This window comes from Sinocyclocheilus anshuiensis, unplaced genomic scaffold (genome assembly GCF_001515605.1).
Source record: "Sinocyclocheilus anshuiensis isolate Anshui unplaced genomic scaffold, SAMN03320099.WGS_v1.1 scaffold454, whole genome shotgun sequence".
In the NCBI taxonomy this organism is placed as follows: domain Eukaryota; kingdom Metazoa; phylum Chordata; class Actinopteri; order Cypriniformes; family Cyprinidae; genus Sinocyclocheilus; species Sinocyclocheilus anshuiensis.
This window is the reverse complement of record NW_015548217.1, coordinates 2,800,859-2,813,187: the sequence shown is the minus strand read 5'-3', so window position 1 is coordinate 2,813,187 and position 12,329 is coordinate 2,800,859. Positions and strand designations below refer to the sequence as shown.

The 12,329-nt window shown below is 37.7% G+C and overlaps 1 protein-coding gene across 1 annotated transcript in view; it reads right to left on the bottom strand.

Moving 5' to 3' along the window:
• The window catches only part of LOC107654028 (sodium channel protein type 4 subunit alpha A-like), a 49,151-nt gene that overhangs the window by 9,692 nt on the left and 27,130 nt on the right, over positions 1 to 12,329 (bottom strand). The window contains exons 16-20 of the mRNA XM_016440915.1: positions 3,101 to 3,448; positions 2,125 to 2,251; positions 1,875 to 2,029; positions 1,541 to 1,714; positions 1,316 to 1,438 (exon numbers count right to left, since the gene is read on the bottom strand). Of these exons, the coding sequence (XP_016296401.1) occupies positions 1,316 to 1,438; positions 1,541 to 1,714; positions 1,875 to 2,029; positions 2,125 to 2,251; positions 3,101 to 3,448 (927 nt within the window). The remainder of the gene's footprint in view (positions 1 to 1,315; positions 1,439 to 1,540; positions 1,715 to 1,874; positions 2,030 to 2,124; positions 2,252 to 3,100; positions 3,449 to 12,329) is intronic.

Sequence of the window (12,329 nt, the reverse complement as noted above, 5' to 3'; positions counted from 1 at the left end):
GTATGCTAGGGTGTGCGTAAAATGCATGTGAAGTAAAATTCATTATCAGCATAGTATATGCAAAGCCAGATCGTTCTAACCATGCACCTACATATTTTTTGCACTAATCAGTTGATCCACAAGGTGGCGACTAGGGATGGAAAGGTTCGCGGAAATAAATCGAACCATCCGGCACTAGGACCGCGGTTCAACTTAAATCTGACAACGTATCTGTAATATGGTTTGCTATAAATAACACGTAAAACAAACAGGGTTCGGCTAATATATGTTTCTGTTGATGGATGCGCATTCTGGCTTCCCAATGCATTACAACAACAGCGATGAGAAAAAAAAAAAAACGCGAAGCTTTGCCAGTTTAAACATTTAAGAGCCAGAGGACGCGAGCTCTCGCGCGCAGTGAGAAGATTTGTGCGTGCGCTCATTCGAAGCGTGCAAACCCGTGCCTCAGAACACTCGCAAATATTAAGCTCTCTCTGAAGTATTGTGTTTAAATGGACAAATTCACACAAAAATTATGTCAAAATGCCCGTCTTGGTAAGTATCCTATAGCAGACATAGCCGACTGAACGTACTGTATCTGTGCACTGGATCAGTGCATTCTCTTAAAGTGACAGCACTTTCTTAATATTAATCAAACAACAACAACAAAGAAATCACTCACTGCTCTTGATTGAATAGCTTTTGTAACTTTAATAAAGATTAATCTTTGATTTATACAGTCAAATATGCAATGCTGTTTTACATTTCATTACTTTATTCAATTTCTGTACCCGAAAACAGTTAGACCTACCTAAAAAAACCTGAAAATCACTGTTTATTTTATTTGTATCTTTACTCTATTGTATTTATTTGTGCTGTTGCTTGTAGTTAGATAGATTATTCTTATTTTCTTGATTTTTATTTGACAGTATAGTTTTTCTCTAAACATAGCACATACCGAACCATACCGAAACCGTGACTCCAAAACCGTTATACAAACCGAACCGTGAGTAAGTTGAACCGTTCCACCCCTACTAAACATGAATTTCTAACTTCGTCTTTTTCAACTTAAACTGTCAAAATCAGGAAAATGCTGCATTTTTAAAAAGAATCACATTTCCAATCATTTGGTATTTATGTGGATAATTTTTATAACAAAGTGTTCCTCTTCTCAACACTGCTGTCATTTCCATAACACCAATCCTTTTATTGACTGCTTGCTAACTTGTGTCAGCAAGTCCAAATAAATACTGCAATTTTCCACTCCAAAAAGTGAACTTCAGATCTTTATTTGAAGAACCACTCACAAATGCATAAATAAGGAGTCGTTTCTTACCCTCATTCCTTCAAATCTTGACAGGGCTCGAAGTGGTCGAAGAGCCCTGAGTGTTCTGAGAGATTTGATCGCTCCCAGCTCAGAATATCCCAATAAATTGGCTGTTAAACTGACTAGTGACACCTGAATAAAACAGCACATGATCAGTACACACAGACTTTGGCATCTGACATGCATTTGCTTATAAGGGTAAAGCTTTGGCAAAAGTCAAAAAGGTTAACTCACATCCACAATGAGGAAGTCCAGCCAGCACCACGCATTAGTGAAGTAAGTCTTGAAACCATATGCCACCCACTTTAGTAACATCTCTACTATGAAAATGTACGCAAAGACTTTATCAGCATACTCCAGGACAATCTTGATCACTCTGCGGCGCTCGATGTTGATATCCTCAAAAGCCTGACAGAATAAAAGTCGATGCATCAGACAAACATTAATGGATTTATAATTTCCCTTTTCCTTGCAATGAAATTAAAAAGTGAGATTTTAATATCACACAGATGTAATAACTTAACTACATGCAGTTTACTAAGCATTGGCTCAGTATTGCCAGACACACCAGTGCTCCACTACTAAGGAGGATCATAAAGATGATGAAGGTTTCAAAGTAGTCATGCTCAACGATGGTGAAGCATGTTCTTCGAAGGTTCCACCACTTTTTCCCCCGTCCTTCTGTGATGTCTACATTCAAACATGTAAATCGCTTAACACAACCTAAGTAAAAAGAGAGAAAAATAAATAAGATATTTCTGGTCTTGAAGTGATGCCTTGAGCATTAACATTCCTAATGAAGGAAAATGCATGCACACCCTCTGTGAAACACGACTCTGGCTCTTCAGGCTCTGGTTCTTCTTTCTCTTCAGGCTCAGGCTTAGGTTCTGGAGGCCGGTAGTCCACTGTGCTACAAACTGAAGAGTCGTCATCATTAAGAGCGGCCTGTGCAGAAAAAAGATGCAAAGAAATGAGAGAGAATGAAAAACAAATGTGAGGAGAACAAAACAAAGTATTAAAGTAATGTTCCCTGATATTTTGAGACTAAAGACTGAAGTATTAGCACTTGTGCCAATCATTTAATTTCTAGCAATAAGCATTAGACAAAAATCATTGATATATATTGATATAAATATATATATAAATTATGATACTTTTTACATGATACGATTTTTAAGTTTATTAAAAGTAAAAAAAAAGTATTAACATTAAAATTTATTCAATTTTAAAACACTGGGTAATAAGGTATAAATTACTTATATATACATATATTTCCCATGAATTAAAAAAAATATATTTGATAAATTATTTTATAACAACTTTGCTAAGGGTTGAATGATAGAGCCTGATGAATGCAGTAGATTTTGTCTAATAAAATAACAAAAAATTATTTACTTAATTATGTTTATAATTTGGTGTCACAATTTTAGGAATGTTTTGTTATTTAAATTAGTTTTACTACGATTAATTAGAAATGAACTGAACAGATTATGGCAAAATTATGTGTTATTTTATTTAACACTAGGGTGGGACAGACCAAAATCACAATTTTAAGGGGGAAATTAAGACATTTAATGTGTTTAAAACTCAGTACTTTTCATGGTAACCTTTTTTTTATTTTAAAAGGTTTTAAAAGGTTATCTAGCATAACTAATAGTAGTTTTCTCACCATAAGATACATGGGATTTGTACCTCTAATGCTTTCTTTCCTTCTTTCGTTTGGTAATGGTAAACCACAGTACACATCATTTTAGATAATGAGGGAGGCAGAGAGAGGACAGATTGTTGTTTTACCTTTCCATCCTCCTCATCAGAAGATTCATCGGAGTCCTCATCCTCTTCAACATCAGACTCACAACGAGCAATAGGTACAGTCAAGCCATCTGCCATTTTCCCCTCATCCAGGTGGTTTAAAGCACACAGTTCTATGTCTCCTTCCCCTCCTCCTTCATTATTGTCAGGAGGTTTCTTTTCTAGAATCTGGCGAAACATACTGGCGATGAAGGCTTTGAGCCAATCTAGACCCCTGGTGATGCGACCAATGGCGATCTGAAGGTTGTTCATCTCACCATCATCATCACCTCCAGACAGGTTATCCCCGCTGAAGGAGCTGAGCAGCAGAGCCAGGAACAGGTTCAGTACCTGAGAAGTACAGGTCAGAATGAGGTTGGCAGGTTGAACGCATACAGTATAAGGAGTTCCTGTAGCTTAAGTGGCAAACGTGGCACACTTGCCATGCTGCAAAGTTACCTATAATTTAAGCTACTCTTTTAAAAAAAGAGACCAGTTAAATATGTAAATTAATTTTTTTTTTTTAAGAAGAAGACCTAAAATGCTAAGCAGGAACTAAATTATGCCACTCATTAACTGAAGAACTAATTCACTAGAAAGATTCAGATTTTCCAATGCAACATAACATAGAGAAGACAGTTTATTAGATATTAGATCAACAGTTACAGTAACAATTTAGTTAGATTTAGAATATACATATCCATCAGCTTGGTGCAAAATGTCAGTGTTTAGAACATGATCTTGGCTAACATCATTCAAGTCTCAATAATAAAAGCTAGTTTCACAAATAATTGGTTCTCAAGTTATACATAGCCAGTGTCAGGTTTAGGTAAGCTCTGTCGTAATGAAGTTTCAATAAATATTATGTTGTCTGGAAGCATGGGGCAGGGATGCTATCTTTAGGATCTAAGCACACTAGACATAGCACATAGTTATAGAAGCCATGGTTGGCCTCATTTGTCTCAGGCACAGGCTGAGAAAGATAGAAAAGAGAATAAATAAGAGCACATGAGGGGATAAGGCAGGTAGCAAAAGGCAAAATGTAGGTGGTTCATAGTTCATAGCTTGGTTCATATGACCATACAAATGTCATGGAGCCACATTTAAAAAATACTGAATATTTTGAGAATCGTGTATTATTTTGAGGAAACCAGGCACAAATTTATGTAGATACAATTATATAATTCCAAGAAAAAGTTGTAGGGCATAATTTCATAAGAAATAAAGGGATAGTTCACCCTAAAAGGAAAATTCTGTCATTAATTACTCACCCTCATGGAGTTCCAAACCTGTAAAACCTGGAACACAAATTAAGGTATTTTTGATGAAATCCGAGAGATCTCTGACCCTCCCATAGACAGCAAGGTTACTACCATGATCAAGATCCAGAAATGTAGCAAGGACATCAGTAAATTAGTCCATTTGGCATTAGGAGTTCAACCGTAATTTTACAAAGCTAAGAGAATACTTTTTGTGCGCAAAGAAAACAAAAATAATGACTTTATTCAACAATTCTTCTCCTCCTCATCCCGTCTGCAGCGGTGCGCGCCATTGTGGAGAGAGTATCACGACACATGCGCTTACTTCCGCTTCATGTAAACAACGCATGTGCGTGTTAACGTAACCAGCGGCACCATGCGCATGCGTTGTTTACATGAAGCGGAAGTAAGCGCATGCGTCGTGATACTCTCCACAATGGCAGCGCACCGCTGCAGATGGGATGAGGAGAAAAATTAATTAACAGTGTTGGGTTCGAGTCCACCTAAGTCGAGTCCGAGTCTTTGTATATATAAAGCTGCAAGTGCCTGCATGCATGTTTTGTGTGTTTATTTGTCTGTGTCGATCTGTTTAATGTGTATACAAAGCTGTAGATTTAAAGCTGCATAGTCTATAGCTACATAGCAAAGTTGTTAAATTAATTTATGCAAAGAATTATGCAAACAATCAAAATATCACATACATAATATAAGATAAATGCAGATATATTACAGCTAGTGTTGGGTTCGAGTCCACCTACGTCGAGTCCGAGTCTTTAACCAATCGAGTCCGAGACAAGTCCGAGTCCAAAATGGGCCGAGTCGGACTCAAGTCCGAGTCCCAAACAGCCGAGTCCGAGTCAAGTCCGAGTCCAACGAAACTCTATTACTTATTAGTATCTTAACATTATTTTAACCTTTACAACCAGAAAAGCGCAATATCCATTTAAATGTAACAAAAATGGTAGAGTTGGTACTTAGTGCTCGCCATGGTTCTGGCATGCACTCCCCTCAGCATGGTGGCGTGGGTATACCGTTTCCCATAGCGCCCCCTAGAGTACGCAGTTCGAAGTTCCCATGAAAGGGAACCTCTATTGCATCTTGCAATTTTGATTTTTGATTAATAATTAGTGTCCTGCTTTGCTTAGCAAACTTAAAGTCATGTAACAGAAGTTATGGCTGAATTGATGTATGTATTGTGACATATTTCAGAGTGAAACAGAGTAAGGTTTTAGAATGTGAAAAATTAAAGGGCGGGACTTATTAATAACTTTATTAATCGTTAAAGTAAATGTATAAATTCAAGGGTGGGGGTAAAGGAGTAGGTTTTTTTGGTGAATGGGACCTTAAGAGCAGAAAATGCACCTTTTATCTCAATAAAAAACAAGCTTTATATCATTTTTAAGTTTTTTAATAAAATATGAATTTTGAATAATCAAAATTAGTTTGTGTCTGCTTATTCTATTCATCAGTGTTTTAACCATTATAGAAGAATCTGCATTTTAATGCATTTTAATAAAAAAAAAAAGTGTTTTAACAATTAAAGAAGAAACTGCATTTTAATGCATTTTAAAAAAAAAAAAAAAAAAAGAAAAACGAATGGACGCCAAAGTACACGGACCCCTTAGACAGGGCATTTTGAATTTTTTCTTGAATGAAAATGAGGCTGTGAGGGATAAACCTAGTCTGTACGATGGCACACACTGTGTATAAAAGCCCTACATATACTTTCCATAAGTCACAGCCAACTCACACCTGTTTTATTTTTGAATGCATTTATAGTTACATTAATTACAATAAATTACATTATGTAAGGAATAACTGATGACCGGCCGTTGAATTATTAGAAAATAATGCACACTCAAGGTGATTTTGGACCCATAAAAACTATTGCCGCAAAGATGTTAGAAAAAAGATTTTTCTTTGAAGCTAGAAACTGCCACTAATACAAAAGCAAAAAATAAACTAATGTAATAAAACATTCTCAAGCTTACTGAAGGCAAGTAAACACTCCAAGTATTACTTACAAGCTAAATGATAAACAAATATATTACTCAAAAATACAAATGAAATAGTTTTTTAGTTTTTCAGTAGTAAAGGTTTCTACAGAAATAGCCTACTACAGACATTTCATGAAGTAATAAATGTAAAAATAATCTTCACTGTATACATTAAATATAGATGATTCTTATTAAAGTTAACAAGAGATTAAGTCAAGAGCAGTGAGTGATTTTCTCCTTTTCTTTTGTTTGATTAACATTTATGACGCAGTCGGCAGCTGCAGGTTTACGCTGTTGCTTTAAGATCTGACGCATAGATCAAATATTTTGACACCTCTGTATTTCTCCCAACTGTTCAAGTTCACTTAAGACAAAACCGAATGCATTTACATGAATAGTCTCCAAGACGGGCATTTTGACATAACTTTTCGTGTAAGTGTGTAGCAATAACAGAACTTGAGAGAACTTAAGTGAAAGAACTCGGCATTCGCACACTGACTGAGAGGCACATTCTGTGAGCGCGCTTTCAGTGTGTGAGCACAGAAACCTGTCGACTTTCAAGTACTGGACAAGACTTAAAAACACATGCAAATACTGAATATCACCTTTGTGATAATGCATTGAGTCAGTGACATTTCTGTCAACTGTCCCTGGACTCGGTTGGACTCTGACATATTTTCCCAGTCCGTGACAAGTCTGAGTCCTTAAAAAAATTGTACTCGAGACCGGACTCGAGTCCGAGTACAAGTCCGAGTACCCCAACTCTATTAATTAATGACAGAATTTTCATTTTTGGGTGAACTATCCCTTTAAGTCATATTTTAACTTCATCAATTTTTGCTCACGTCACAATATGGTGCAATATAGTTTGTAATAATACTTTTTCCAGCAGTTCAGTGCTTAAATATATCTTTGACACTGTGGGTATGAATTTATCAGGGTATGTGGGGTATTTAAAGCTCTTGGCCAAAACAAAAATACATCATTACCAATTAATCTTCCTTAGTCAAGTTTCTCAATGCTATGTTAATCGTAATAGTGTCATGATACTATAATAATAGCCCTGTACATCAAAGCACACATTATTTGGCACCCAATCACATCCTAGTGCAAAATGCCCAGACCATCTGACAATATATCAGCCTAATGTATAAAATACATTAAGCTTCCTGAGAAACACAGCAGTAGAAGGAGGTGCTTTTCACATTGCACATCAGAGCTGTATGCCAAATGAGGCCACTGATATTTGGTTTCCTATCTTACACTCCTCTAGCCTACTTTTTTCATCCAGCCCACTAAACTTAAAAGTGCAGATGCAACTCATGTCAGTACCGACGCTCTATATGATTTCATTGCTCTCCATCAGGTGGTGTATTCTGCTGGTTTTGCTTTAGGACCCTCTGGTTCCCTGTCAATACTACACTCGTACAGCGTCTGCTAAGACGCTATGGGAAAAAACTTTTTTCTCCTAAACTGAAGCCTTTTTTCAATCACACAGTGAAACTGCACGGCCATTGGTATAAAAACTAACCAAGCGGAGCTGCACGAGCCTATGGCGACAAAGCCCGCCAGAATGGGCTATATAAGCGGGCGTTCGCCACAGGATTCTCAGATTTCTTCTCCTTCAGCAACGATTACGCTCTACGCTGAACCGAAGACTGAAGTCTCGCCTCTCTTCACTCGCTGATCCGAAGCCTGCTCGCCGTTGACACACCTTCGCAGCTGGAACTTGGACCTCTCAGCTCAGCTGACCTGCTTCTCCACCGCCTTAGCGACACAGCAGTTCCGGTCCATTTCCCCTGCCGCCATCCGGCGATTCTAAACTTATAGAGCTTACTAAAAGAGCTTGGCATTGTTGCAAATGCCACGCCGTTACTGCGGTTCGTGCGGGTCTCCCCTGCACGCCGATGACGGCCACACGGAGTGCGTTTCCTGCTTGGGGAAATCCCACGCGGAAGCTGCGCTCATGGGAACTGATTGTTCTCACTGCGAGAAGTTCAGTCTCGCCTCTCTTCGCTCATGGATCGCTTTCTTTTCAGAGAGTGAATCCGCCCCTCGCGCCCTCCCGTTTTCTTCCTCCCAGGGACCTGTGAGGAAAAAACAGTGGGGCAGAGGACTCAAGCGTCCAGCTGCGAGCGAGCTCACGTCGGCCCAGATCCCGCGTGCCTCGCCCTCGCTCCAGAGAGAGAGTTCTCCCGTCCTCTTCTCCCAGTCTGACCAGCGTCCCTCTGTCGGTGCGAGTGAGGGTCTCAGCCCGTCTTAGCCTTGGGTTGTTGTTAACTTCTCTATGGGCATTGCTTGCTTATGGAAGTTATGATAGTTTTATAGTCGTTCCTCTACCTTAGCACGGTGTGATTGTACTGTGTTCCCATAGCGTCTTAGCAGACACAGTACGTGTAGTATCGACAGGGAACGTACTCGGTTACTAACGTAACCTCGGTTCCCTGAGATACGGGAACGAGTACTGCGTTGCTTATATAGTCGCTTATATAACAGCTCCGCTGCCGAGCCATTGGTTCGTTTTTAATACACTGCACGAACCAATGGCCATGCAGTTTCACTGCGTGATTGAAAAAAGGCTTCAGTTCATGAGAAAAAAAGGCTTTTTCCCATAGCGTTTTAGCAGATGCAGTACTCGTTCCCATATCTCAGGGAATCGAGGTTACGTTAGTAACTGAGTACATTTAGCTCAGTAAAAAAAAAAAAAATATTAACATGCAAATGAAAAAAAAAGTGGGAAAAAAAAAGCAAGAAAGAAAGAGTTATATATTTATAACTATGTACAAACATTTTTTGTTTATGGGTTTCAAAGATTTTTTTGGCTGGACCTGTCCAAATGACAGATTAATTTTTGCCAAAATATGTTAGTTTGACACATTTGACGATGGCAACAACAAAAGATTTTGGATTTTCGAATTGCTTTGGATATAAGTTAATAAGACTATTCAATTTTCAAATACACGCTACTATTTGGGGCATACACAAAAGTTTGGGGTCAGCAAGATTTAAAAAATTTTTTTTTTTTTAAAGAAATTTATATTTTTATTTAGCAAATATGACACTAAAGATATCTATGATGTTACAAATGATTTATATTTCAAATAAATGCTGTTCATTTCAACTTTATATTTATCAAAGAATCCTGAAAAAAACATGGTTTCCACAAAAATAAAAAATTTCTTTTTTAAATAATGAAAAAATGCATATTTAGCAGCAAATCAGCATTTTAGTATGATTTCTGAAGGACCATGTGACACAGAAGACTGGAGTAATGATGCTGAAAATTCAGCTTTAGCGTCACAAAAATAAATTACATTTCACATTTCACAATATATTTACATAGAAAATTGTTATTTTCAATTGTAGTAATATTTTACAATGTTACTATTTTTACTGTATTTTTGATCAAATAAATGCAGCCTTGCTGAACGTAAGAGACTTTTAAAACTCATTTAAACTCCAAACTTTTGAAAGGTAATGTATGTTTAGTTGCATTATTATTTGCATTTATCATCGTTTTTTTGGGTCATGGGCCATTGTAACGGGGCTGACGAGACGTGAGACGTGTGGATCCATCTGCAGGCTTTATTAAAGAGACGTGGTAAACAGGCAGGGTCAAACAATGGCAAACAGGTATATGGCGGGCAAAACACAAGAATAGTCCCAGGGCTAGCGTAGGTCACCGATCGGCAGACAGAATCACAGGGGCGAGACGAGAGGGAAAAATCCAGAAAAACAGGCAAAGATCAGAAACCGCGAAAACAGGCAAGGCAAGGCAAAAACAAGGAAAACTCAGAGACTCGGAATGGGGTACGGGCTAAACAATACTCAGCAGAGAAAGGTGGTTAGAGTGGGTGTTATATAGTGAGTGAGGTGATTAGAAACAGCTGTGTGCAATGAGTGCAATCAGTGCAGTGTGCAAATCGTGCAAAGAATGATGGGATATGTAGTCCGGGGTGCTATGCAACAGTTTGTGTTGTGCGAGAGTCAATGTAATGGAAAGGGTGACCTCTGGTGGTGAATAAACGGAAGTCCATGGACCGAATTCGTGACAGCCATGAGTTACTGTATAAAGTATAGGTGAGGAGCTGGCACATGAATCTTCAGCTTCTGCTGCTGTGTTTCTCAGCTGTCCGTGTTTGTTTCTTGTGCACCAAGACTCACTTGAGCTGCATCTTAGCACACAGCCAAGATCAAAACTCCAGTCATACAATGTAAATAGAAAGCAGCACTGAACATGTGGCTCTGTCTTGCATTGCATGTTTGTCCTGAAGACAAGTGCAGGAGAGTGTAACCACATGAGTGTGTGTGAGAAAATGTATGTTAGCCATGGGCCACGTTGAGTAATGATGCTTTTGTTAGCTCGCTAAGACAGGCCATTTCCTTTTCTCACTATTTATAACCTGAGAGGAAGTGTATTCAGTCAGCAGCTCCAGTATGGTAATTATGTGCACAGCTGCCAGCAGCTCATCTGCATCTCCTTGATCTGTATCAACACGTGAAGTTAGCATGCTAGTTTTCACTTAAAAACAACAATGACAGTTTCCTGTTGGGATACTATTTACAGAAACACTAAATCTTTACAATAAACTGGCTGAAATTAGATATATCTATGATAATATTTAATCATTTATTTTTAATTGCAATGTTCTTAGCTGGAGGCTTAACTAAAACTAAAACCATTAAAAAAACAGCTTCTGTTACTTGAAATAAAATAAACATTAACTGAAACAACATAAAATGTAAAAAACTTAAACTTTGAAATTGTATTTCATTATTTTAAGTACTAATACAATTACAACTAAATAAACAAAAACTATTGAAAATAAAAAATACCAAATACTACATAGAAAAACAAAAATTAATAAAAAACAGCAAAATTACTAAAACTTCAAAATTAAAGTAAAAATAGATACATAAAAATAAAATCAAAATATCAATATTTAATATAAAAAACTATAATAATATATCAATGCAACTAAAACAACATTTATTGTAATATTTATTGTACTCCAGCACTATAGGGTGCCTTGCATATGAATGTTTAAAGGGGTGGTTGACTGCTTTTTTTCACGACTCTTACAGGACGTTGCAGAATGGTATGTTTTTTTTATTGTTGTTGTCTCATACTTTTAGATACGCTGTTAAGTAAGTTATTTAAGTTATTTAAGCAGTAAGAAGTGTTTGCCAGCAAGTATTTCTGGCTACCACAGCAACCGGGTGTGCATCCATGTTTAACGCTTCTCGTAGCTATGTGAAAAATATGTCTGTTTATACACATAAAGTGTATAAGTGGAACACACATGATTTGAATGAGAGAGAGAGAGATTCAGAGCAGAGCGTGTGCAGAGCAGGGGATGCGAGGAACAGGATTAAGAAGCGCAGCATGGCCTTGCCCCCTTTGTTGCATGTTCCAGGGGGCGGGTTTATGTAAATTTCAGGGTTTTTGATGTCACCAACCCGGGAAGAAGCTCATTGTAGTCCCTACCAGCTGCAACTGTAGGCATTAAACTGCCATAATTTTAAAAGACAATATCAATGCATTGAACTTTCAGCGTCGTAACTTTGCAGATATTGTTTATGCTCAAACAGCAACATTACACACTAAGTAAAGTTAAAAAAGTGAAATCACAATCAACCACCCCTTTAAACGTTATGACTAATTAATACCTGGTTACCCAGAGAACTCAGACGCTAACTGCTCTGCCACCTGTATGTCAACAACAGCCGGCCTGCCATCAGCTGTGCTGAAAATCCTTTGGGTTTGGCTTGGTTGCTATGCTAAAGCTTCAGATCAGTACAGCTTCAGGGTAACAGTTATAAAGATTAACAACTTAGCAGTGACAGCAGATGTCTAATAATAATAGTGTTCCCTTTGAGTGTGGAAGAAAATAGTAACATATCACAGCTGTGCTGCACTAAAAGCTTTAGAAGTTTTTGCACAATCAACGCACAGCAAAAAAAAAAAAGAAATCT